Source organism: Bactrocera latifrons, unplaced genomic scaffold (genome assembly GCF_001853355.1).
Source record: "Bactrocera latifrons isolate USDA-ARS-PBARC rearing strain unplaced genomic scaffold, ASM185335v1 scaffold_31, whole genome shotgun sequence".
NCBI classification, from domain to species: domain Eukaryota; kingdom Metazoa; phylum Arthropoda; class Insecta; order Diptera; family Tephritidae; genus Bactrocera; species Bactrocera latifrons.
In genome coordinates this window covers 1,418,066-1,445,473 of record NW_017536741.1, presented here as the reverse complement: position 1 = coordinate 1,445,473, position 27,408 = coordinate 1,418,066, and the positions used below count along the sequence as shown (strand labels likewise).

The window sequence follows — 27,408 nt, the reverse complement described above, 5'->3', positions numbered from 1 at the left end:
TCATTACCTAAAATGCAAAACAAAGCATCATAAAAAAATATTGAAAATCGCTATCAAATACTATAATAAGCAATCTATAACCATTTTATAACCAATTTGTATATGTCTGACGACCAATATATAACCATTTTATGTATGTATGATAACCAATTTATAACCATTTTATAACCAAAACTCAAATTTTATTTCAGTATGAGTGGTTCCTATTATAACGTTTTTTCTTCGCCTGCAAACTTATGAAAAGTGATGTTACGTTATTTTGCATTTTAGGTGTTTATATTTACAGTGTAAATATACAAATATTATATAATAAAGAGTAAATATATATTATATTACATATACATATGTATATAGTGCTGGAAAAAGCTTTTATTAAAGCTGGGTACTAATTAAGCAACTAAGCGAGCGCATAGGGCCCGTTACTATACGTTTATGTTTAGGTACATAATGTGTTTGGAAAACAAAAAAAAAAAAAGACATTTCAACGAATGAATTTTCTGAGCGCCTCGTATTTCACTTAAAATTTTCACAACCTACTTATATCAAGTCCAAAACAATTACAAGCAACACCAAGCGCCGTGTCCTCAATGTCTGTTTAGCAGCCAACTGTCAGTTAAGTTCTGGTTACTTAACCAAGACTACTGCTTTCGGTAAAGTACCCTTTTTTTATTGACTGCTAAGCAGACTCTGAGAAAACGTCACTACGATCATTATAACCTCGCCAAAAAGCAGTCTCAAAACACTCAAAGTAACTGTGAGTGCGATTAGCACAAAATTTCACACTTCTTCGAACCGCAATTGTAACTCCGCACACCTCGTGCATTATTTATTTCTCTCGCCATCTGTGTATTCATACTCGCGCCGCTCTCTTATGCTTGCGGTAAAGTTTTCCACCTCTACGTTAACACCCTTTGGTATATGATCTGCAAATTTCTCCTCAACTAAACGCTCACACTTGAGCTCCACTTTACCCTTCGGCGCACGTAATAAAATGGTTTGGTCGTACACCAACGGTATGGGTGTGGTTGGTGCCACACTAAAACGATATTTACGTAACATCACTGCCAAACCGATGAGCACTTGCATGCGGCCGAAACGCAAGCCAATACAGTTGCGTGGACCATCGCCGAATGGTAGGAATGTCATCGGGTGTCGCTCCTCCATGGCTTCGGGTGTGAAACGCAACGGATCGAATTTCTCTGGTTCTGGGTAGTAGCGTGGATCGTGTTGTATTGCTTCGGATGGTATGAGTACTGTGGTGTTGGCTTTGATGACAAAGTTTGTGCCAGGTACCTTGTAGTCTTCGTAAGCAACACGCTTCAATGCAGGCGCAATGAGATGTTTACGCAAAGTTTCTGTGACGAAGTGGAAAGATATGATTATTTTGCTATATGAAAAGTTATGTCGGAGTGATTTAATCTTATTGACCGAATGTCGTATTGTAGAGGAGAGGAGAGAAGAATTGCAAAGTTAAACTTAAGTTGGAAAAGTAGTATGTGCGAAAGGATGAGGGATATAACATCTCTGCTTCTCCTAATTGCTACAAAAATGGGAGAGAGTCCATCGCCTTGTTCATCTCGTTCTGGGAAGAAGAGTAACTGTACTTTTTAGCGAAATGAAAAAAATATTCCCAACGACTTTGAGCCAGTAAATTAGTTTGTACTTTAATTGTAAAGCCAAATTTGACTTTCCCGGTTTTTTTATGAGCCCTCCATTTGAAAAGTAAATATTTAATTTAACGAGTAGTGCTAACTAATTTATTTGCCTGTGGCATAATACTTTGCCTGACTAAGCACTTAGCTAAATTACGCTCAAGGTCGCAGCAAAAGCGAAAGCTAAGCTTCTAATTGCCTTTGTTCGTGTGCTTACGAGCTTAAACAGGCTCTAATTTGCGATTCATAACAATAAACATTGCTTGTTGTTACAGGTTTTGCAAGCCGTGAGTTCATACTATTCTTGAAAGTGATGCAATGTGCTATAAAAGCGATTTAAATTTTAAGTCATAATAAATACTAATGACTTTCGTTTGGCCTTTTTATGGCTTTAAAGAAATTAATTGTCTTATTTTCAAAAATTATGCAGTATGAGAGACCTCTTTCCACATGCTCCCATACATCAGTTTGTATTTTTGCACATTTCATCATGCCCTTGCCGGCTTGCAGTTGACGATTCCTTTCAACTGCTTTTCACTTACCTTTGAGCACTTGATCCAAGTAGGTCATTTGGTTGAGACACTCGTAAGTGAGCACATCATTGTGCATCTGCATCACCTGTACAACTTCCTCGCGCACTTGCTCTTGTATATCCTCATTCACCGCCAGTTCCCACAGACAATTTGTCATGGTCGTCGAAGTGGTCTCATAGCCCGCTATGATGAAGACAAATACCTGCGCAGCAATCTCATTCGTTGTGAGTGCTTCGGTTTTAATGAGATCGATCATAATTTGCAAGAAGTCTTGGCGTACTATGCCATGCTCCGCACGGTAGGCTATATTATCGCGCACAACTTTGATGTAGAAGTCTGTCACCACTTTTGGTGTGTTGGTCCAGTGCAACATTTTGGCCAGTTGCGGTAGGCGTTGGCTAATCAAATCACGTGTTACACTATACTCCTCAAAGAACTTGACGGTGATCAGACGAAAGTCCTCAAGTGGATTGTGTAGACTGTCACAATCAATGCCAAGTGTAGAGCTCGCTATCACATCGGTGGTATAGCAGGCTGATAGGTCTTTTACGTCGATTATGCCTGCGTCGGAGAGACGGCGATCCACAACCCCAGGCAACTGTTCGGCCACTTTTATGAGTGTAGGATACATAAATTTCATTTTGCCCGTGGTAAAGGATGGTGTCAATTTGGCACGAAGTCGCTTCCAGTAAGGACCGTCGATTGCAGCTAGATTACCCATAAGCGGATCATCGCGTAGATTGTGGTAGAGCCCGCGATAACTGAAGTTGGCAAAGTCTTTAATCAACACATGTTTGATGAGCTCCAAATCCAGTAGTATGATAAGCGGATCGCTGAGCATGAACATGCCGGCTAAAGGTGCTCCAGATTCGCGGAAGCGTTGATAGACTTCGTTGGGTATGTCGATAGCATGACAATCGGTGCCAATGCGACCACGCCCGTAGAAAAAGAACAAGAATGGTTTAAGCAACGGTATGCCCTGAGCCTCCCAGTATTGTTGTTTGCGGTGCAAATGTATGCAAATAAGCGCCAGGATGATGAACGAGAGCAGCAAAACTGTGAGTGGATCCATCTCGAGGGGCGGTGCTTGTGCAGCTGCGCACAATAGCGTCTACTTTGTATGATTTGTCGTTGGTAGTGTAGGCAGCGGTATTGGACCGCTTCGCTGTGAACTGCTCGACTGACTGACTTTGCACTGACTGCGGCCGCTTGACCAACCTGGTTAGCTGGCAGGTTGACTGACGCGTTGTTGCTTTAGCGTTTTTGTCATATTCAGCGCGACTTGACTTGATTTGGTGCTGCGGAAAACCGCAGATGCCGGTGCGGCTTTGTTGTTACTCCAGTGTTAGCTGAAGAAGAATAATATACGCAGTGACTATGGCGACAATTAACGCATTACACACGTTGCCGCTGATCTGAGAAGGAGTGCAGAAAAAATACCAACGAAAGCACCGAAAAAAATATAGAAGCTGCACGAAAATGCACACGCGCTCTTCTGCGTATACGGCGCAAATGCGGTGACGGCTGAGGGCCGCTAAAATATTGCGGCTATAGCGACGCGGCCGAGTATTGGCGTTGATGAGCGTCCCCTGAAAGTGAAAGCGCTGTTGGCGTGGTCGATAATTATTTCATTACTGTTGTTGTCGGCCAACGCGTCGTTATCGCATCTGAAGCATATTATACCATCCGCACAGATGTATTTGGCTTTTTATTGTCTTACCTTTCTTAAACATTAAAATATATTGTTCACTGGTTGTTGTCTTGTGGCATTGTGTAAGTCTATTTAGCGACTTGGCTTGTGTACATTTGCAAGTAAAATTAACCAGCGCACGAAAACTAATCTAAATAGCTGCAGATCTGCACGCCGCGCCTTCTGCTCGCCGCACTGGCGGGCGCTTTGCGCATTGCGTTCGTGCAGTTTGCTGGAAAAACGGGTCCGCCGGAGCTGGGCCCACGCGCAAACAACTTCGGGGTGTTTTGGAATTCAATTAACAGCTCTAGAAAATGACAAACGTTATGCCAATGGAAACGTCGGCGCTGCGCGTCGACCGCGGCGATGTCGACGGCGCAGGTGCGTACGCAAAAAGCGCAATAACAAAATCTGTAAAAAATTAAGTTATGACGATATCTTTGAAATTATTAAAAAGTTTACAAAGATAGCGACACGCAGGTATGTTGAGCGTAAAAATATACTAATATGAATAACTTATGAACTGATTTACATAGGTGACGCGAATAAAAGTAGAAAAAATAAAGCGCCAGCTCAATATAAGCGGTATACGTGACTATCACGCGCAGTGGATTGGAATCTCGCTCGGGCAATAAATGACTTTCATCAGTACAAAACTCTAAATTGATCGACATTTCAACCGATTTCTCAAAGAGCTCTAAAATCTGTAAAGTTTTGGGAAATAAAAAGTTCAAGAATCCTCAAAGACCCGCTTATTTACTCCATTCCCACGACAGTCAGGTCTAAGTAATTGGAACGGACCCGGATTTTTATCCAACCAAGGTCTGTAAATTCGGCACCATGCTTCGAAATTACTTCAGTAATATTTTCTGACGCTACAAAAACAAAAACAACAACACCTTCTTTATTTATTTCCAACTTCTTAAGCCACCAATCCTACATATGCTGGAAGTATTCGAAGAAATAGGCACTCAAAATTTACTGCAAGTCATTGGATTTCATTATATGAGCCTCTATATACATATTCACACAACAACAGTAACATTTTAACAGTTTAAAATTGTTTCGCGTTGAATTTTAGCACTTTGCTGCTGCGCTGTTGATCTACTAAATTTGCATATTGGCGTTAAATTAGCAACTCATAACAAAATTTTCATGTCAAGCTCGACAAGACAGAGGTCTTGCTTAACGCTTATCGAAACACTCGAATGCCTTTTAACAAAATTTGTCTTATAATTTATTTATATTGTTCATTTATTCGATATTCGGCTCGCGCTTTCATTGTCTATTTGTCAGCGCACTATTTAATTGCTTGCGGACATCAAAGGGCATTCGACGCAATCTGTCACCCGCATCTACGCACAACGGCCATCACTGAACTTTCACCGAGTCCCGCCCTTCACGTCGTTAAACCGTTAAACCGTTAGCTGTGAACGATGTGCGGAAATTGTTTTCGTGTGTGCGTGTTCAGTCATTATAGGGGCTTTTTTGAGTGACGTGCCTCAAGCGGAATCAAAAGTGCGTATATCGCATGATCTGAGCGTTGGCAATCAGTGTCGATGTCGATATACAAAAATTTGACCGTTTCACTTGAACTTCTTTTGTGTATTTTTGATGGAAAATATATAAATGTTGGAGACACCACAATTTTATATAAGTTTTAAAGTCATTCATACTTCTGGCTATAATGTTCGCAAATTCTTTGAGCCGCTTGACATTATGTTCACACGATATTTGCTTAGTTTTTTCGTATATCAAAAAGTGACCGATCAAAAACTCTATGAGAAATTCGTTTGGCACCGACCCGTATTCATATCTTCGTACTTCTAAAAGAGACCGATCAAAAACTCGTATTCATATCGTGGCAAAAGTTTTCACTATCACAATAAAATAACAATATAAAAACTGCATCCACAGATTTCAATTTTATTTAGCTTTTTTTAATAAACTAGCTCAGTTTATTTTGACTTAAGTAGGTCTATTGGTTGACTACTAATGGTTACGAACACTTTGAGAATCAAAGTAGTACTAAATGCCATTATAATGCATCTGTTGCAAAAACGTATTTCTTTGCCGGCGCTTTAGATCTTGTTTAATGTTGTCCCACAGTGTGTAAACACGGAACAAGTTGTGGAAGAAGTCACAGAAAATAATTTGCTCGGGGTTAACACTTTTTTTTTAGCTACACCACAGTGTCGTCGGGAATAGCAAAGCCGAGGAAGCGAGTCGGCTTCCTGATGGCTGCTTGCGTTCAGGCGTTTTAACTTTGAACCTCCTCAGTAAATGCTGTCCCACAACCAGAACCTGTGCGATTGTGAGAGTCTTATGGCTCAGAGTAAGCCGTAAGACATCCTTCGAACTACTGGCTCTTAGCAAAGTCAACCTTGTCGCAATGGTAGGTGTTATGTTTGGACACTATTCAATGGCTTTACGCGCCGTGATGCTAAATATTCTGTCGGACGCTCATTTTGAAAGTTAAATGGAGGCAGGCGAGAGCCGGCTTTTGTCAGACCGAGATGGAAATATCTTGGTAGATGAACCATCTCAATAAATTTGTTGTATGTTAAAAACGCATCGTTGATTTATGAGAACCTGGTGATCATTTTTGCCAAAACTGTAAGAATGAAGGCGAGACCTGGCTTTTGTCAGACCGAGTTTAAAATATTTCGGTAGAACACCTTTGGTGAACATATAACCTAGCAAAGTGGCTGGGATTCATCTATATTTGTAGTAAGCTCAACATGTTTGCTCGATTTATAAGGGTCTGATGATCTTCTTTTAGAAGCGTATGGGTAACACAAACAACAAATATCTGAGCAAGGGAGTTCAAATAATTTTGGATCATGTTTACGATCTAACCTAACATAATACCTTTTTTTAAGTTTTTTGGCTGAGATATTGTAATTATATTTTGATATAGAATATAAAGTTTAAGTATTATGGAAGATCTACTCGTCTGGATAAACATATTTTTTCATGGTTTCGGTCAAAAAACTGGCCGATGCATTAGCTGCTACCAAATTTCTGTCATTAAAAAGTGTCCTAAAAATTCATGAGTCGTTTCATTATCTACTCAGATATTGTGATAAACTGAAGGAAGAGCTGGATCCAGCATTTAACAGCAGTACAAATGGAATTAATTTATATTCTAACATTGAAGAGCAAATTTGAAGGTCCATGGTCTCTCATGCCAAGTTATTCAGAAAGATCCGTAGAATATTTCCCGCAACGCGATTGTGTCCTATATTTTTCTGATTCGTTCCACTGTACTCTGCTATTGCTTGCTGCGGGAAACGTTTCACTGCGTTCATTGGCAGAGTTGCTTGGCTTGTTATGTTACGCTTCGCTGCGGCCGCAGATATCGCTTACCAAGGCTGCATGGGTAGAATTAGTTGGTTGAATTGGAATGAAAGCAGCGCTACCCAGCAGCTGCAATGCTTCAATGAAGTTACTAAAAGGTGCAATTTGCCAATCAACTTTATTACACGCGCCCGTATTATTATTGTAAAGCGATGTATCACCAGTGTAGAGCTTGTTATAGCACAATGTAGAGGATGTCATAAAACAATGTTCGACATATGTATGCTGGCGCTGAGTGTACTGCATATGCGAGTTCACATGTAAAAGTCCAGCAAATAAATTTGGTAATAAAGCATTTAATTCGGTATTTATACAGTTATGCTGATGTAAATGTATATTTTATAGCCGACAATAAAATAAAGTCAATAAAGAGTGAAACTAAAATAGCAGAGTCTTAGTGCTGTTTGAAGGCTTGATGTTGCTGTTGTTGCTGAAGGCTGCCGCTGTCTATTTGGCTTTTAGCTCGAACGCATCAACAGACTAATTGCGGACAGTTGTTATCGGCAACGGAGCGTTTTGGCTTTCTTTCGAGCAAACACAACAGACCAAGCGCACGCTCGCCGTGTTGACCCGCTTGCTGCCGTTTGCGGTGCAGCTTAAGCTGTAGCTCAGGCACTTATCTTGTCCAGCTGTCAGTTGCAATCCAACTGCTGAGCGAAAGAAAGTTGTTGTTTTGCGGTTTCGTGCTTTTCATTGTTGTTGTACATATTTATGTGTGCAATTCTTACGCCATTGAATTCCAGCAAATGTTGCTGGTTGGTTGTGTTGCAGCTCACTGCTTTAACTACGCCGTGCCGTACGCGCTTGTTTGGAGTTTACACTTGCAAATGAGTAGAGTCACCTTGACCAGCTGTGAACCTCACCGTCATCACTTAATTGAAACGTGTACTACAATATTAGCAATATGCACGTAATTTACTTACAATGTTCGGGCTTTGAAAGTGAAATGTGAGACTGTGTGTAATGTTGCTTGGAGAGCAGAATGGGTTTGTGCCCACAATTGCCAACTTAACTAAAAAAAATTGCATAACAGATATTATACAGGGCTTGTCTGAAAAGTAATAAGATTGATTTTTTTCCGCCGGAACATGAGCGCACCGACTGAATTCGGTAAGGAGGGTGAATAGCTAACGAACGAGCGGCGGGTTAGTTACGTCCGAGACGGACAAACATTTGCGCGCGATGTGTTTCTATGGGCCGAAAATTCAGCGTTCGTTCGTGATTAAGACCGTGCTGGGAGACCAGCGACTTCAATAAACACGGACAATGTAACTCCTGGACGAACCGTCAGCGCCAAGTTTTACCGCTTGTATCCCACTTGTACTGCTGGAGTCGCTTGTTCTTTGAAATACTCAGAACTCCTAAGTGTGGTTAAAAAATGCCCATGCATCCAGATAAATTTAATATGGAAGTAGCTTGAGCCAATGCCTTGGCCATGCTGGGGAAAATAAATAGTCAGAAGATTGTCTTAAAAATAATATTATGTCATTTATTTACATTTCTTATTAACATTGTTTTTGTAACTGATATATAAACTGTCTCTACACTTAAAGCTAAGTCAATACTGCTCGGCAGTGGAATGCTCACCGCCTCTAACTAGACTCTCGGATACTGTTGTTCTATACAAACAGTTGTTTAACCTCCTAATTAAAAAATTTCAAATAAAAAAAATCGAAATTAATAACTAAATAACATTGCATCCCTCCTTAAAACTCAAGGTGTGTTATTTCAAGGCCTAAATCGGCACATACATAAATAAATATAATATTTACAATAATGCTCATTTTCTGCAACTAAGGGACCCTGTAAAAACCTAAACTAACCTTATAATGACATGGCATACGGCTAAATGACCACTTCAGCCTCCCTGCCCTCTGGCTCTTCATTGAGCGGGTCCACGCGCAGTCTAATCACATTTTGTGGTTTGACCATTAAACGCGTACGATCCACACTGAAGTGGTAACGGGTGATCAATTGTGCTATCAGCAGGCGCATCACAAGCTGCGCAAAGTGCAGACCAACGCAGCTGCGTGGACCCTCACCGAAGCCTAACCACATGCAGATGTCGCGTCGCTTGTTGTCACCGCGACAGAAGCGTTCCGGTTTGAATATGAACGGCTCGGGGTAGTATTCGGCATCGTTGTGGATGGCGTGTGTCGGCACAATGATGAACATATTTTTGGGTAGCGTATATTTGTTGTTGTTCGGCACGGGGAAGTCGGTGAGTGTGCGTCGTATTAGATAGGGTACGATCGGATGCATGCGTATGGTCTCTGAAAAGTATAGAATATATGAATTTTATTCCCTGTGGATGTATACTGTAGGTAACTCACCTGATATGACTTGACCCAGAAACTTGAGCTCACGTATGCAATTGTACGAGAGCTCATTATTGTGACGCTGCAAAGCTTCTACCACCTCGTCGCGCAACTGCTGCTGTATGGGTTCGTTTAAGGCCAACTCATATAAGACATATGTTATAGTGTGTGTGGTAGGACGTAAGCCGGCTTTGAGAAACGTAATCGCATGCGCCGCCAACTCGTCCATCAAGTGCTCCCGAAGCTCCTTCATTGTTTGATCTTGCACTTCGTGCGTACTCAATTCCTGCTGCATTAAGTTGATCAGCAATTGGAGATAGTCTTTCTTTTCGGTGCCACTCTTTTCGCGCTCCGTGACTACTTCGTTGATGAGCCCAATGAAATAGTCTTCTACTACCTTAGAGGTAGTGCGCAGCTTGAGTTTCTTACTTAAACGCGGGTAGCGGCGTAAAACCGCATTCGCAAACTCACTATGACGTGATGTCGTACTTTCCAGTTGAGTCATATCATCGAAACCATCGAGTGGATATTTTTGCTGGCGTTGCGCATTCAAATCGAATACACACGCTGCCAAACTGGATAACACATAGCGACGCATTTGTGTACGTATTTCAATGTAACCGCTGTGTGCGCGCTCATCTCGCACCAGCTGATCGAAACCATTCAGCCACTCGGCAGACGAATCGCGCAAACCATCGTACAGGTAGCGCATTTCATCTTTGCCAAAGATCGGCTCCAGTCGCAAACGCATCTCTTTCCACTCGTTACCGCGTCGGCTGTACAAATCGGCAGAGAGCGGATCGTCTTTGCTGTTGTGGTAGATGCCGCGATCGTTGAAATTCGAGAAGTTCTTGATTAGTATCTGCATAATCAATTCGCGGTCGAGTATGAGTGCACGCGGCTGCAGGTGACGATAGAAACCGCAAAACGGACTTTGGCCCTTGAAAGTGCGATACAGTGAATCATAGTGCTCCAGCTCCTCCCATTCCAGCGTCGGCCGCAAACCGAGCAAGCGCTGCAGGATTTCAAATTCCGGTGCGGGCGCTTCGAATGGCACCTGATGCCAGCGCCAGTAGTTGCGCTTGTAGCAGATGAGTATGAGTGGCGTAATGACGAAAATGACGAGCACTGCTAGCACAACACCAACTATTAACCAAACCCACCACATTTTCTGTGTTGTTTTGCCAGTTTTATTTGTAAATACGTTGGAGTTTCAGCTGTTCGTTTGCCCTTTTCAAGGCCACATCGGCACGTAGTCACTGGGCAGCAAAACGCACGAGCGAATAACGCGCTAATTTACTTAAAATATATATGTTTTCTGCTATCTTGTTACACACAAGCGCCTCACCCCGACACCGCCGGCACCTATTATTCTCGAGTAGTACTAAAGTGCTAAACACTTCACTGTCGGTAAGTAATTTTCGCTGCCGCTCAACGCGCCTTTCAACCGCTTACTAAGCGTTTCGATTACCTCAGTACTTTAGTTACTCGTACTCCGCATTGCTCTCGCGCCGCGCTTTTCCGACGGAGTCAATTTGGGAGCTTTTTCCGTTCGCCCATGCTCGCCATATACGCTTTATAACATTTTTATTATCGTCACTATCGGTGAGCATTTTTTAATTGCTTTCTTTACGGGTTGCGGCTGGTGTTAGAAGGGGTTCTATTGGGAGTTCGCGTCGGCAGAGGAGGCGGCAATTATTCAAACATTTCGTTACATCACACACTGTGGTATACTGCCGCGCTTACTCACAGTATATTTGGACTGTTCAATACCAAGTGAGTTTCCGCTTTTGGACTTAACAAAAATGCAGTAAACCGTAAACCTTTCAGTGGCGCTGCACTACCGGTCGACAACGGAACGGCGTTTGTACTTCCTCTAATGTTTTTGAGTACACGTGTAAGTATCTGTTTGCGCTAGCAACTTAGCATTCTACGCACCTGTCGCACCGCAATAAATTCTCATAGCGCGCAGCATCCGCGCCAAGGTCACGCTGGCAACAATATGTGCACTAAAGCAGCCAATAACTCTCGCGCCACCGAATGCTTCGAATGCGCTTTGTTTTATTGACATTTTTCTAACAAATGGCATTTATTTGTAAAACTTTTTCGATTACGTTTGTTTGCATCATTCAAGCTGCTCAGCGATAATTTTATTTATTGCCCGCGCTTTGGCGCAGTTCAGAGCGTGTGACTAAGCGGTCGTGGGTGCAGATAGACCGGTACATTGCACGTCAGTCAGCGCCGATATATAAAGTTGTTTCGACTTGTCTGGCGCTCGACGGTTTGTGTGTGGCTGTGTGTGTAATTAGCGGCGTTAACTAGCATGTAGCATACTCTTATTATACATTTATTAGTGAAACGAATATTATTTACTGGGTACCGCTCAGATAATGCTTAGGACTGAGTGGTGTTTGGTAAGTGGAGGAATAAATTCAACTGTGGAGCATATAATAAGCGCTATCTTATCAAAGTTTGAAGCGATAAAAATGAAAGTAAGTCAGCGCACAACTTTGCGATAAAAACCGAAGGGATTAAATTTGTTTCACTTCGGTTTCAGTTGTATTTGGGTCTATAAAGTTAACTTATAAAATTTGGTTTGCATTACTAATCATTTACATTTCATTTGCACCTCCCAACTTGAACCATTCAGGGGAACTAGCAGGAATGGAAATATGTAGAGTAACTTTCTCGACGCGTAAGATCCGACTCACAAATAACAATAAAAAATTGTCTGGCTTTACAAAGCACTTTCACTTGCTCACGTTTTTCAGTTCGCTTAGTGTGATTTCCAACGCCTTAATTAGAATTAGAAACTTACTAACTTCTACCCTTTTCACACTGCCAAATTAATTTAGTACATCCGCATTATATTTGATTAACCAGCTGCGTGATCAACGATAAGCTCGATTAACGAACAGCTGTTAAGCTTGCTTATCTTCTTCATTTTGTAATTTTTCTAATGATTAAAATTTTTCAACAGATTGCTATTTTATCAAAGTACACAAAAAATGTACAGTCTGGACAACAACCACCAGATACAGCATGGACAATAACCTGAAGAGTTGTATTGCTGTTTCAATCCAATTTGAATTCGATACTTAATCGAATTGATTAATGTGGGGAAATACGATTTTTATTTTGTATGGTAAAACGATCTAAATTAGCGCTTTAATTGAGCAAAGGCGGGTTAATTGATGAAATAACTTTTGTGCGAAAAGGCTGTGCCCGTGTTAATGAGATATCCGCGTAATCTCTTTCAAGAAAACAACTCAATAACTTTGCTGTTGCTTCAAGATGCAATTTTCCTGACAAGTGATCAGAGGCGGGCAGAGAAATGGCGAATCGAAAACAGCTATTATATCATACGAATATTTAATGTCTCCCGTAAGTTGTATTGAAATCCCGAAACGTTCCGAACACTGTCGGGATTGCGTTTCTATGCATATAGAAGAACACCTAGAAATGAATTTGTAATCAGTGCCTATGCCAGAGGTATGCATTCTACGATTATTGCACATTTTCATTTGTCGATAATTTTAAAGTGGGATTGAAGAAGTTGGTTAAAAAATGGCGAATGTGATAAAAGTTTTAGATACGAAGTGTGAGCAAATGCCCATGACTAGTCATATTTATTAACAATAACAAAATATTAAGCATCTGTCATCGTTAGGCAAATAAAGGATAAATTTTGAGTTATTTGCATTAAAGCTTATCTTGATCTTGAACAATTCATTGGAAATTTTGATCCATGATTAAGTGAATTACGAATGTCTATTGTTGCGTAAAACGAAATTCAAATGGAAACCCAGCAGACATTGAATCGCTTGATTTCTTGAAATTAGATGCAACAACGGAAGGTACAGCTGTGTGAGCGAAAAAGTTAAAATTCCCGGCGAGTTCATTTGGGTAATAAAACTGAACTGGTTTAACTTACTAGGAGGTAAAATATAAAATTTCGGACGTATAAATTTCTCATTCTACTTAAAGCGCCTGTCGACAAAGCTGGCAAATGCAATGCTGCGAATGTTGCGATCAGACTCCGGGAAGCCGGACACATTAAGGGTCTCAGAGTGGAATATCCCGAAATCTTCTCGCACTTCGATTGCATATCTGATAACTTAGATCACTTATTTTTAGCGAAATCTTTTTTGCGCATAGACCTCCGAGAGATATCTGGGTGGGGCGGAGTCGCTGAACAAGAGGCGCAGTGAACTTTTTCATAGATGGATTGAAGTTTATGGGGATCATCTGTCTGGACCTCTCAATCAGCTCTTGCTTCACACTGCCAGGCCATTGTAGTATCTTTTAAGCGGAAGTGGCAGCTATTAAGGTAGAAGCAGACGCATATGCTGCAATGAATTGCGGCTGCCTTTGGGAAGGTACGCCTTCATTGCGCTACCAGATCTGCTATACTCGTACAGGTCATGAGCTCGCTGACAGTGAGCTCAAAGCTAGTCAAGTAGTGCAGGAACTCATTAGCTGTGGTAACAAGTTTTTTTCCATATTAAACTTGTATGGTTGTTTGGTCATAGCAGAATCATTGAAAACTTCAAATTAGAAATTAGAAAGGGCGTTCTTACAAAAATTCCATAAGGATGAGAAAGAGAATCTGTTGTGGTTTACGTGAGTACCTGCCTGCGAAGGCCTAACCTCACGGTGCTTTCTATTGCCAGACGCACGTAGATCAATACAATGCGTTGATCAGCGCCCCAAAGCTTAAATGCATTTTTCACTTAAATCTTGGTTCCAATTGGTTCGAGTGGATAGGGACACCCTAGTCACCTTGGTCGGGTTCGAGGCCGATCTAAAACCTCTGCCGTACTTTGGTTCCGGCCCCGGCCGCAGTGCGACTCCACATTGGACAAACTGCGCTGCCTGCATTTAGGTTTAAACCACAGCCACCACGAATCTGAACAAAGGGCCAAACCCAATGTGGCAGATTGGAGTTACCTCCAAGGACTAACTGCTCCCCGTGGTACCAGGTTATAGTCTTTGGTCTGACTCTGTAGCTTTTGCTACTACCGGTTGAGTCTCCAAACATTCAATGACTGGTTGCATTTGTCGCTGTGACATTTTATGATATAAATATAAAGCTTAGAATTTGACTTCCAGCTGAATATTATAGAACTTTTCTGAATTAGACCATGTTGACATTAAAACAAGACCTGTGCTGTCAGACAGAGTGCATATGGCTTTTAGTCGCCTCTTACGACAGGCATGCCTTATCACGTGTATATTCGCATCTCCCTCGAACCCAGAGTGGGCCCCCCTACTCTCACGGAAAAGAAAGAATAGGAGAATGCAACTAACTCCTTCGCTATCCAGTTTTCGCCGGGCCAAGGCTAAAGCAACTTGGTTTCCAATCTTTCAAAGAACCCGGTGAATTGGCTGGGGCAGACATTAACCAGCTCAATATACTTGTGGCTGGCTTTAGGTACTTTATGGATATACGCGGTCTCTGTGATCCATACTTAGGAGTTACGGGCATTATAACGGCGGATAAGCGTAAGTAGCAGTTCAAGTGGTATTATTCATGACCTCATGCATACCAGCATATTTACCTAACATAATCTTATGTTATGTATACGGACGGAATTCACCCTTTTTAGCTAGCAGTTGTTGCAGTCAACGGCTTTTAATGGTGCGTGGCAAGTAGTTAATTATGATGGATTCTAATTGATCGTTCTGAGTGTAGTTAAATTAGATATCGTTTTGTGATTTACATTTACAGCGAATCCAAAGAAAGGTGTTATTATTTACTGCTGCAAAGCTTAACATTTATAATCAATTATGTCACACATATATCCATATAAATATATAATAAATTTTTCGTATACACGCTCGTACAGTGATAAGGCATAAGTTCCAGTGCGTGAAAAGTCAAACAAAGCAATTCGGCCGGTTTTTGTAGTGCATTACCGACATACATACATGTACTATATACAAGTATACACATTCATGCGGCATTTCATGGAAACATAGAATGACCATATACATACATGTGTATACATAAATGATATATATAATATATATATAGTGTGTATGTCTATTTTTTCTCGTAATTGTTTCGAAACTGGCTGCTATCCGCGCAAAACCACGAGCGCCATGGGGAATGTGGGAAACATGCGACTATTTATTTAGTGAATAAGAAAAATAAAAAGAAGAAATTTATAGATTTGATATCAATTCAAATAATTATATTATGGCAAACTGAATGCGGAGAATACTTTTAAGTAAGGTATATGCCAGCAGAATTAAGAGGAAACTTTTGATTAAAACAATGGCCTAATAACGGTTGAGTGGTAGAACGATGTTATATACTCAGGTGTAACTCTAAGAAAACAGAGCTTAAATGAGACTAAGGAACAGTGCAAGCCTACAAATCTCTGCTTCAAATAACAGAATTCTTTTGAACTTGAGTTTATGCAGAGAGCATCAAAGCGCCTTCTCGCTAGCGATAATATATGACAGTTCAGAGCATAAAACTACACTCAGTATACTCACCATGCGTAATGTGTTTGCTGGGTTATTGCGAATTCTTTTGCAAATACTCGGACTTGCCATTGCACAATTTCCTTATCTACAGTAGGATATAATTTTCTGTATGCCGACAGCCTATTTATGTTTATAAATATAATAACTTAACCGATTATTCATTGTCAGTTGTATAGAGTATAAAGACCGCATCGCATCGCCGACGTTATCAATTCGCAATTTATGGTTTGCGTTTCGCAGAATTTTCAATTCCGTCGTGCTGTGCGCTTGCACTTAGCTCTCTTAGTTATTGTTCTTACTAAATAAGTTTTCACTCGTAAAAGGCTTTGCTATTGAACAGTTGCTCGTTAGCCGGTGAACTGAAAGAATGTCTGCGTTTGCAATTTTAATAGCCGTGCTGTTGGCGTTGCTCTCTTTTATTTACTATTTGCTGCAACGGCGCATGAATTATTGGCGCTACCGAGGCATACCGCACGATGCGCCACACTTTTTCGCCGGCAACTTGAAGGGCTTGATGAAAACGCGCAGTTTCGCCGAAATTCTGCGTGAAATATACACACATCATCGCGGTTCGGGTCCTTTCTGCGGCTATTATTTGTTTCAACGCCCCGCGGTTTTGGTGTTGGATCGAGCGCTCATCAAAAACATACTCATCAAGGATTTCAGTAATTTTGCCGATCGCGGCATCTTCCACAACGAAAAGGATGACCCGCTCACCGGCCATCTCTTTCGTTTGGATGGCAAACAATGGCGCGGATTGCGTACTAAGCTGACACCGACATTCACTTCGGGCAAAATGAAATTCATGTTTCCCACCATATTGAAGGTGGCCGATCAGCTGATGGTCGCCGTTGAGAAGCGCTTGGCCAGCGACGAGCATGTGTGGGACTGGAAGGAGATGATGGCATGTTTCACCACCGATGTGATTGGCAACTGCGCTTTTGGCATAGAATGCAATAGCCTGCAGGACCCCAATGCGGAGTTTCGTGTTATGGGGCGCAAACTAATTGGGTCGCGTCGGCATGGACCAATCGTTAACGCCTTCATTAATAGCTTTCCGGATATGGCGCGCCGTCTACGTATGGCTATAATGCCGCAGGAGATTACAGACTTCTTTTTGCGCGTCGTGCGCGAGAATATCGAATATCGTGAGCGCAACGGTGTGCACGGCAATGACTTTATGAGTATTTTGATGGAACTCAATAAGGGCAAGCACTTGAAGAGCGAAAACGATCAGTTGCGTCCGTTGAGTGTGAGCGAGATGACGGCACAGGCATTTGTGTTTTTCGTTGCCGGCTTTGAGACTTCGTCCACAACATTAGCATTCGCGCTGTACGAATTGGCATTACAAACCGATTTACAGGAGCGTCTGCGTAAAGAGATCGAGGAGACTATACAGCGGCATAACGATGAGTTCACCTATGAGTGCATGGAAGACATGCAGTATATGAAACAGGTGCTCTCGGGTGAGTAGGCAATGCGTACTTGTGTGTTTCTTTTTGTGTATAAATTTACATTGTATCTCTCCGTCATAAAAGAGACTCAGCGAAAATATCCGATTGCACCGAATTTGATGCGCCAAGCGGCTGCTGATTACGTGGTGCCCGGTCATCCCAAATATGTGATCAAGAAGGGCATGATGGTCACTATACCCACCATTGGCATACACTACGACCCGGAGATATATCCGGAACCCGAGAAATTCGATCCGGAACGTTTCTCAGTAGAGGCGGTGAAGTTACGCGACTCCGTCGATTGGCTGCCCTTCGGCGACGGTCCGCGCAATTGTATTGGCATGCGCTTTGGCCAAATGCAGATGCGCGTCGGCTTAACTTATTTGCTGCGTCGGTATAGGTTCACACCTTGCGCCCAGACGCAAATTCCGATGGAGTTCCAGAAGACTTTCCCCTTGTTTCCGCAAGACGGCATACATCTGAAGGTTCAGCCAATATAAACACGCACGTAATGCACTGACATACTATTCATATGTACATACATATTTATATTTAAGTCCACATGAGTACTTAAGCCATTGTATATGTATATGAACATGCATATATACACATATTTTTATATACATACTTACATATATTTACTTTCATACTCGTACAACTGTTGTAACGGCGCTTATTCGCTTACGCTTGTTAAGTAACGGTAAAATTTCCAACTTTGTCAATTCAATTCTCATTTCGACTAGTCAAAACATCAGCTGATCGAAAAGTATGCCATAAGTGGTTGTTTGAAATAAATTTGGATCTCGATTTTTCGAAAAATCAAGGTGAAAGAAAAATTAACGCCGGTTTATTGACTTGGCGCTCGGGGAACACGCTAGTGTTTGCTAAGTGCTACATGCCATACTAATTATATGCTAATTGATGTTTTCGTGTAATAGTTTTTGTTTTTGTTTGTGTGTTATAAACAATGAAATTGCGTTCTCTGCTTTTTTCGTCGCTGGTCAAACGAGGTGGGTCCATCTGGCTTGTTTGTAATTTAAAAGTCTAATTTGCGTTTGCACATACAGGGTGAGTAGATGTTGTGTAGAAACGTTTCACTTATTTTGGCTTTTATTACTTCTTCTTTACTGGCGTAGACACCGCTTATGCTCTTATAGCGAAGCCAGGTTTCCGCCTGGTCTTTCCAACGGAGTGGAGGCCCTCCTCTTGCAGAGCTGGAGTGTTTTCGTTCATTCGGACGACATGATCTAGCCAGCGTGGCCGCTGTATTTTGATGCGCTTAACTATGTCAATATCGTCTCATAGAGCTCATCGTTACATCGAATGCGATCGTCGCGGCCAACACGAAAAGGACCATATATCTTCCGCAGAACCTTTCTCTCGAAAACTCGTAACGTCGACCCATCAGTTGTTGTCATTCTCCATGCCCCTGCACCATATACTTATAGAGTTTTGTTTTTGTTTGTCGAAAGAGGTCTTTACTTCTCAATTGCCTACTCAGTCCAACAATAACACTTGTTGGCAAGAGATATTCTGCGTTGGATTTCGAGGCTGACGTTGTTTTTGGTTATGGCTGTCAGCAGTGATGTGGGGGTCTAGTCACGAGTGCGACGACTCTTTGTTCGACGACAGGATATATTTCTCCTTGTCTGAGAACTCGTTTGGTATCGAACGGCTCGAGGTTCCTTCCCGAGTTTTTGGTGTTGCTCAACATCAGTTTATACAGCCGTATTAGTTTTGCGGGGATACCAAAATCAGACACAACTCTGGTGAACTTAACCTCGTTATTCCGATACAACGGCGATATTTTTTCTTTCTCTGGTATCATATTAAATATTTACTGAGCTGTAGAGCCTCCATTCATACGTTTAAGTCCAGAAGCGCTTATCCATTCATTATTCACAGAACATTATCTTTCGAACCTTCAAGCGCGGACTCATAGTCTACGTTGCCTAGATAGATAATGTTTTGAGAAGAGCCCTCAAAAATTAAACCACAAATCCTTCAACTCAAAGCTAGTTCAAAACTAAGATTTTTCCTAAAAGTAAGTTCAACTGTACTTAAAACGTTTAGAGCGTTCGTAAAATATACATATCCACATACACATATGAACATTTGTACATCTAAGCGATCGTGGCTGCTATATATGAATTATCGCTTGTTTATTTATATATATATATATACTTATATGTAATACTCATTTATAAAACAAGCCGACTATCTCCGATCTTTGTTTAAATGCGAGGCGCGTTTGAATCATCCGCCGCTGGCGCCACCGCGCTGCCGATCAAGCTGCTGTATTAAACAAGTTTTGAGTCCGCAATTTCATCACAGAGCGTTGATTAGCCGTCAGATCACAAATCAGTAAGTACGTCGTTATTTGTGAATATTTGCGAATAGTTTGTGCTATATCACAAATAAAATTTTGTTTTTGTACAAATAAGCTCATTTACATTGAATCAATTATAAATATGTCAACAATCAGAGGCAAGCTTTGAAGTTGTGGGCCTAATAAATAGTTTCGGCTGTCCGACATTTTCTACTCGAACGAATTTAGCCGATAGCTGAGGGTCTTTTGAACTATAGGAAGTTGTTTTTGGTATCACAAAACAAAAGAGTCTTAAGTCCAAATGGGATTCCTGTAATCTCCGTTAAGGCAATACCCCCAAAAACCTAAGTCAACCTAATTAGAAACTCACTATACTCCTCCAAAAGTTAAAAGATATGTATGAGCAAAGGTGAACTTTTCCGTTTATTTTCAGTAGCCTTAACTATTGCGCGACATTGTCCCAAACACCACTGTTCCATCTATTCTCCTACCCAAATGATCCACCCCTGCGCTTTAATCATAATAATAATAATAATAGCGAAAATGTTTACCCACAGGAATCTCATATATCTTACGCCAAGGTCTGTCTCTTATACAYATCTAGATGTGTATAAGAGACAGGTCCCAAACACCACTGTTCCATCTATTCTCCTACCCAAATGATCCACCCCTGCGCTTTAATCATAATAATAATAATAATAGCGAAAATGTTTACCCACAGGAATCTCATATATCTTACGCCAAGGTTGTTCGCCAAGTTATAACTCTCTAAGATATTCCGCGATCGTCTGTGAGTCAATCTTTAATGATATAATGTAAGTACACTACATTTTTATTTCTTATAGTGCGTCGGGCTGCGAACCCTCATCAGTCGACAGTCGCACAAAGTCACTCGACTTCTGCGACTGCCATTATCTATTTAAGAACCTAATCAAAATGATAGACAGCTGTCGCACACCAGCCACGAGCGTACTCGTGTTTGTTTACTTCGGCGCCCGGCTTCTTCTTGACGCTATAAAAGCATGCTACGCGACTCGATGCGCAGTTAGTGCTCAAGCTCAGCTTATAATGTATACATCTAATTTAAGTTACATACTCACTTGGAAGATGGTTATATTTACTTTGTTCGTTCTGAATTTCACAATAAGTCTGACGCTTGTGCTTTTTGCCAGCGTTGTGGCTTTGCTTACGGCGATGACCTACTTATTCTGGCGTCGCATGAATTACTGGCAGGAACATGGCATACCACACGACAAGCCCAGCTATTTGTATGGTAGTTTTCGTGGTTTGACCAAGCTATATGGCTTCTCGGAGATCATACGTTCAATGTACCAGCGTTATAAGCACACTGGTCCTTTCTGCGGCTATTATTTTTTTCAACGCCCCGCTGTGATGGTATTGGACACAGAGCTTGTGAAAAATATTCTAATTAAGGACTTCTCAAACTTCAGTGATCGTGGTTTATTCCATAATGAGAAAGACGATCCCTTAACGGGTCATCTGTTTTTCGTCGATGGCAAAAAATGGCATGTGTTGCATGGTAAACTCTCATCGACGTTTACCGAGCGCAAAGTGCGTGGCATGTTTCCGTGTGTGCGCGATATCGCACAGCAAATGATCAGCACACTTGATCAGCTGATTGAGCGCAACCAAAATGTTGAAGTCAAAGAGCTGATGGGTCGTTACACCACCGATGTGATTGGCAAATGTGCTTTGGGCATTGAATGCAATAGTCTGGCGAATCCAAATGCTGAGTGTCGTGCAATTGGGCGACGCATCTTCACCGACCGGCGTCATGGTCTCTTAGTGTCTGGCCTTATACAAGGGTTCCCGCAATTGGCGCAAAAGCTGCATATGGCTACAATACATCCGGACATAGAGAAGTTCTTCATGCGTTTGGTGCGCGAGAATGTGGAATATCGTGAGAAGTACAATGTGCATGGTAATGACTTCATGGAATTACTGATGGAGCTGAATAAGGGCGGTAAATTAAGGTATGATAAAAATGATGAATTTAAGGGTCTGACTGTGGAGGAGATGACAGCGCAAGCGTTTTTCTTCTTTGCTGCAGGTTCCGAAAAGTCATCATCGACGCTCTCCTTTACTCTGTATGAGCTGGCTATGCAACCCGAGCTGCAGGACCGCCTGCGTTGCGAAATCAATGAGACGCTGTGTCAACACGACAACGAATTGTGCTTTGAGTCCCTAAACGAGATGGCATATATGAAGCAGGTGATAGCAGGTATGTACTTGCTAATAGGGTTTGCTATTAAATATGAGATTGTGTACATTTCACAGAAACTTTACGTAAGTACCCGATATTACCACATCTGGCGCGTCAAGCTTTGCACGATTATGTCGTACCCGGCCATCCAAAGTACGTTATACCGGCTGGCACATTAGTCACTATACCCGTGGTTGGCATACATTATGATCCCGACATATATCCCGATCCAGAAAGATTCGATCCAGAGCGCTTCACACCGGAGCTGGTAAAAGCTCGTAACAAGGTTGAGTGGTTACCCTTTGGCGATGGGCCGCGCAAATGTATTGGCTTTCGCTTCGGTCATATGGAAATTCGCGTCGCTCTGACATTTTTGCTGCAAAAGTATCGTTTCTCACTGAGCGCACAAACCGTTATGCCGGTAGAGGTTAGCAAATCTTTTTCCATTATACCCAGAAACGGCATCTTTTTGAAAGTGGAACGCATTTAGTGCGATATGTTAGTTTTGTGTGCTGTTTTATAGTTGTTAGCATTTAAGTTTACAAAAACGTCTTTGGAAAAGTAGTTTTATATTTTTCTTAAAAAACGTTTTTTGACCAAAATAAGTTTATTTATCATGAACTTAAGTACATCTTCCTAATACCTGTACGAGGTAATTATAATTGTGTATTATATACACCTTTGCAAATTTACAGTCTGTGTACGAAAAATAAGTACAAAATATTAACGGTAAATGTGATACTATTGCTTAAAAATTGTTGAAAACTTTGAGTAATTTATTTAATTTAACTTCTCCTGACTTTTATTAAATCCGCGACTGCCAGTGTGTTTGTGGTTTCTTAAGACTTTGAGGTTTTCTTCAATCTCTTAGCCACAAATTCGTATTTGGATTTGGATTTTAATGAAGTTTGTTGTTAAATATAAACTTTTTGGTTGATCAACACCATATTTTATTCATGAGAGATTTTATTTTTTATTGTTATTRTTTATGAAAAAATAAATAAAGTATGTGAGATTTTTACCAAAAATTATATTCTTCTTCTTCTTGTTGTTTTGCGCTTTATGCTTTATTAAAAGTGTTACAGTGATCGGATTTAATTCAAATATGCGCCGTTTCCTTCGATAATCTGTTTCCATCTAGACATCATGATCGAAGAACTCGGACAGCCATTTTTTACAAGCCTCTTCTGAGTTCAACCTTTACTGGAATAGGTGGTAATCACTTGGCGCTATATCCGGGCTATATGGGGGATGCGATAAAACCTCCCATCCAAGCTCCCATAGCTTCTGACGAGTCATCGACGTAGTATGTGGTGTGGCGTTGTCCTGATGGAACACTGCACCCTCACTGTTGGCCAGTTTTGGACGCTTCTGGTCAATCGCCTACTTCAAGTGGTCCAGTTGTTCGCAGTAGATGGTAGAATTATGCGTCTGACCATATGTGAGTAGCTCATAGTGGATGATTCCCTTCCAATCCCACCAAACAAACAGAAAAGCGTTCCTGACCGTCAATCCCGGCTGAGCCACTGTTTGGAACGATTCACCGGCCTTCGACCACGGCCATTTTCGCCTAATATTGTCGTAAGTGATCCATTTTTTGTAGCTAGTCACCATCTGCTTCAAAAAAGGGGCGAGTTCGTTCCGTTTCAGCAGCATATCACAGGCCTTGATTCGGTCCAGAAGGTTTTTTGCGTCAAATAATGCGACATCAAGCCCTTTTGCATATCCAGCCTTCTGCAGGTGATGAAAATGCACTACTTATGCATTACCGTTAACGATCTCGCATTGCTCCATTTTTAACCCTTTTGAGTTGCAGAAGAGTGCGATAAAAATATGTTTACCTAACTGTATAGATAATAGACAGAAAATGACTTGCAAATTTTTGTTTATGCTGTGCTCTCTGTTCTGTATCTGTGATAAATACGAAATACTCAAATTAAATGAAAGTTAGTCAGTGGATACAACTTATACAGACGAGAATGTAGATAATAGTGTTTGTATTAGTTGTCTTCTTTAGTATAAATATTGAACTTACGAGTAACTACCATCAGTTGGCGCTAAACACTGAGCTTGTTTAGTCAAATTTTTATATCGAATGGTGAGATAGACTACGACGAAAGTGTGGAACGGAAAATGGCAGTGACAGAAGTCTTGTTGAGCATTATTTTGGCGGTCGTTGCCGCGGTCATTTATATAGCGCATCGTAACTTAACATATTGGCAACGGAAAGGCATCCCGCACGATTCACCTCATTGGATTCATGGCAATCTAAATGGTGTTGCAAAAACTTTGACTGTGGCCGAAGCCTTTACTAAAGTATACAGACGGCATTTGGGGTCGGGCCCCTTTTGCGGTCTTTACTTTCTTCAAATGCCGTCGGTTCTTGTTCTAACGCCGGAGTTGACCAAACAAGTGTTAATTAAAGACTTTAACAACTTCAGCGAACGTGGCATGTATGTCAACGAGAAAGATGATCCCCTCACTGGGCATTTGTTTTTGTTACAAAGTCAGAAATGGCGCGTAATGCGCAATAAACTTACACCCACCTTTACGTCTGGTCAAATGAAGTTCATGTTTCCTACTGTGGTTTCGGTGGCTGAGCAATTCGTTGAAACCTTAAATGGCGACATCAAGAAGAGTAACGTAATTGAGATCAAGGATATTTTAGCACGTTTCACCACTGATGTAATCGGATCTTGTGCTTTTGGCATAGAGTGTAACAGTCTCAAGAACCCTGATGCTATTTTTCGTCAAATGGGCCGCCGTTTTTTTAGCGATCGTCGTCATTCGAATTTCGTTAATAGTATGATAACGGCCGCTCCGAATGTGGCACGAAAACTTCATGTTCGTATGATAACGGACTCGATAAGTGACTTCTTCTTGAAAATTGTACGCGAAGCAGTTGATTATAGAGAGAAAAAGAATGTGCAGCGTAATGATTTTTTGAACATTCTGATGGAGCTAAACAAAGGAAAATTAAAGTTCGGCGATAAAGTCGAGGAAAAAGGACTTACGTTGGAAGAGATGACGGCACAAGTATTTGTCTTTTTTGTAGCTGGCTTCGAGACATCATCTTCGACTCTTACATTTTTACTCTATGAGTTGGCCCTAAATCCAGATATTCAAAAGCGCCTACGCGAAGAAATACTAGAGGCGGTTGAAAATCATGGCGGTGAGGTGACTTATGAATGTGTAAATTCGATTGCTTATATGAAACAGGTCGTATCAGGTGAGTAAGACAAAAACGAATTCCAACTCATCATAATTATACAAAATATACTTTCTTCTATTGCCTTAGAAACACTCCGGAAATATCCAATAGTACCACATTTGCAGCGTAAGGCTATGGCCGATTATGTTGTGCCTGGACATCCAAACTATGTGATAGAAAAAGATACAACTGTATTCATACCAGTAATGGCAATGCATCATAATCCCGAAATTTACCCGGATCCGGAAAAATTCGACCCGGAACGTTTTACACCGGAGGCAATGAAAACACGAGACTCCATCAATTGGCTGCCCTTCGGCGATGGACCACGTAATTGTATCGGCTTGCGTTTTGGTCAAATGCAGATACGCGTCGCTCTGACATACTTATTACGTAACTTTGAATTTAGCACCTGTTCGGAGACTGAGATGCCTTTGGTATTCGATCCCAAACAGTTTTTAACCGCTACTAAAAGCGGCATCTCTCTGAAAGTACAGTCGATTTAAGGCGTATTTCTCTTCAGTTTATATGATTAAAGGAAAACTTTCATTAAACCTTTAAATTAAATATTAATTGCATTAATATTGTGATATCTTTATATGATGTTATGTGTATTAAAAGAAAGTTTACGCATCTCTTCTGATAAAAATATTAGGAAGTATCAAGCTATCAGCATTGTTTTTTTTTCTTTCTATGCTCTTTCTTTATATTAGCGAACTGTGAGAGACAGAAAGCGCCATGTGCACTTAACATGCTCAACATAAGCTTTTCTTTCGAAGGTGGAGTGCTCATATCTTAAGCGTTCGTTTGTACATTCGCGGATATAGCGCTATCCACGTATAGTATGTTCGAAGGTACGGGACCATTTTGTGGTTTCTAGTGGTTTCATCGTCCTGCAGTTTTTGTACTGGAAAGCAGCCTAGCTAAAGCTATACTTGTTAAGGAATCCAATAAGTTCACAGAGCACGGCTTTTATACGAATCCAGCTGATGTTTCGCTCTGTTTTGCATCTCTTTTCGTTAAACGGTAATAAAGAACTTCAAACTAAATATTAGCGAAAAAACACAGTGCTTCATTAAATAAAGCAAAGAATTTTCTGTGTAGATGGCTGGCTGCTTGAGCAAATCGAGGTGGTGATCTTTGGAAATTCATATGTTTGTATATTACGCTTCATGCTATATGCTATTTAAAATTGGACTGCAATATTTCAAAAGCTTTGAGAACTGTTTACTGGTGTTTACATTTGAAATGTGGTTCTCTGTTGCTGAGCGGTGGGCGTTTAATTGTTCTCTCCTCATTCACTAATAGTAATATTTTCATTATGAAAAATTGCATGCTTTTTGAACCTCCATAGCCGTGAGCGGTAATCACATGCATAGTTTTGTTTGTGCCAGTATAAGCTCTATAATTATCAGCAACGATTGCTTAATAATGATACGTTAGTAATAATGGTTAATTTCTGACAAAAAATAATATCAAATTTTTTACTCTTTAGCTTTACGTTATTTGGAGAGCAGGCAGCTAGATTGTTAATTGTTGAGAGCATGCAAGTAAAAATTCGAGAGAATACAATTTAACGCTGCAGTTAGACGATCAAGAATTTGCTTTGAAGTTGATCACGCAAACTACTTGCTAAAATTGATTTGACTCCACAGCCGTGACGTAAGCTGCAAGCAATTTGATAAGCAATGATAGTTTCAAGTTGCCGTCGTCATGGAAACGAGTGAAATTAATAACTTAATGGATGTATCTATTTATATTTGGATATCAGCCCATGATTATGACGAAATATTATGTGATCAGCTGTTTTAGCTTGATCGTCAACTTGTTCCAGGACTGGAGTGGAAAAAGTGGAATAAAGACGTCGTTGAAGAGGTTATGAAAGGTTTTATTTGAGTGTTTCTAAGCATTCGAATGTGAACCTTTCTGAAAATATACTTCCGATATATCCATTTAATAAAGTTTTCAATGTATTATTTACTTATGAATGGTTTTTACTATACTACCTTCTAAGTTGGTTCAAACGGGACGCAACTAAATTTTACTAAAATCGGTTCAGTAGTTTAGGAGTCCTTCCCGCACAAACAACGTGACACGTAATTTTTATACTCTCGCAACAAAGTTGCTAAGGAGAGTATTATA

At 40.9% G+C, this 27,408-nt stretch overlaps 4 protein-coding genes across 5 annotated transcripts; 2 read left to right on the top strand and 2 right to left on the bottom strand.

The window, feature by feature from the left end:
- Nucleotides 1-313: 313 nt before the first annotated feature.
- On the bottom strand, nucleotides 314-5,880 carry LOC108970719 (probable cytochrome P450 6a13). Of its 2 annotated transcripts, XM_018936252.1 has the most exons (3): nucleotides 5,680-5,880; nucleotides 2,195-4,286; nucleotides 314-1,355 (listed from the first exon to the last, which is right to left on the bottom strand). In XM_018936252.1, exons 2-3 carry the CDS (start codon nucleotides 3,255-3,257, stop codon nucleotides 823-825), a joined length of 1,596 nt encoding a protein of 531 aa, XP_018791797.1. In that variant the 5' UTR covers nucleotides 3,258-4,286; nucleotides 5,680-5,880; the 3' UTR covers nucleotides 314-822. The 2 variants fall into 2 exon arrangements, with proteins under 2 accessions (XP_018791797.1, XP_018791796.1); XM_018936251.1 differs by having other exon boundaries at nucleotides 2,195-5,880.
- A 2,818-nt stretch (nucleotides 5,881-8,698) lies between these two features.
- On the bottom strand, nucleotides 8,699-14,216 carry LOC108970720 (probable cytochrome P450 317a1). Its single transcript, XM_018936253.1, has 2 exons — nucleotides 9,569-14,216; nucleotides 8,699-9,508 (listed from the first exon to the last, which is right to left on the bottom strand). Exons 1-2 carry the CDS (start codon nucleotides 10,719-10,721, stop codon nucleotides 9,081-9,083), a joined length of 1,581 nt encoding a protein of 526 aa, XP_018791798.1. The 5' UTR covers nucleotides 10,722-14,216; the 3' UTR covers nucleotides 8,699-9,080.
- Nucleotides 14,217-14,529: 313 nt separating this feature from the next.
- Nucleotides 14,530-25,935, top strand: LOC108970708. Its single transcript, XM_018936231.1, has 6 exons — nucleotides 14,530-17,514; nucleotides 17,587-18,001; nucleotides 21,004-22,073; nucleotides 22,130-22,482; nucleotides 24,117-25,284; nucleotides 25,354-25,935. Exons 1-6 carry the CDS (start codon nucleotides 16,416-16,418, stop codon nucleotides 25,770-25,772), a joined length of 4,524 nt encoding a protein of 1,507 aa, XP_018791776.1. The 5' UTR covers nucleotides 14,530-16,415; the 3' UTR covers nucleotides 25,773-25,935.
- LOC108970718 (cytochrome P450 6a2-like) lies at nucleotides 19,726-23,012 on the top strand. The gene is made up of 4 exons (XM_018936250.1): nucleotides 19,726-20,288; nucleotides 20,453-20,621; nucleotides 20,677-22,073; nucleotides 22,130-23,012. The coding sequence occupies exons 3-4, from the start codon at nucleotides 20,768-20,770 to the stop codon at nucleotides 22,543-22,545; spliced, it is 1,722 nt and encodes a 573-aa protein (XP_018791795.1). The 5' UTR covers nucleotides 19,726-20,288; nucleotides 20,453-20,621; nucleotides 20,677-20,767; the 3' UTR covers nucleotides 22,546-23,012.
- Nucleotides 25,936-27,408: the final 1,473 nt, after the last annotated feature.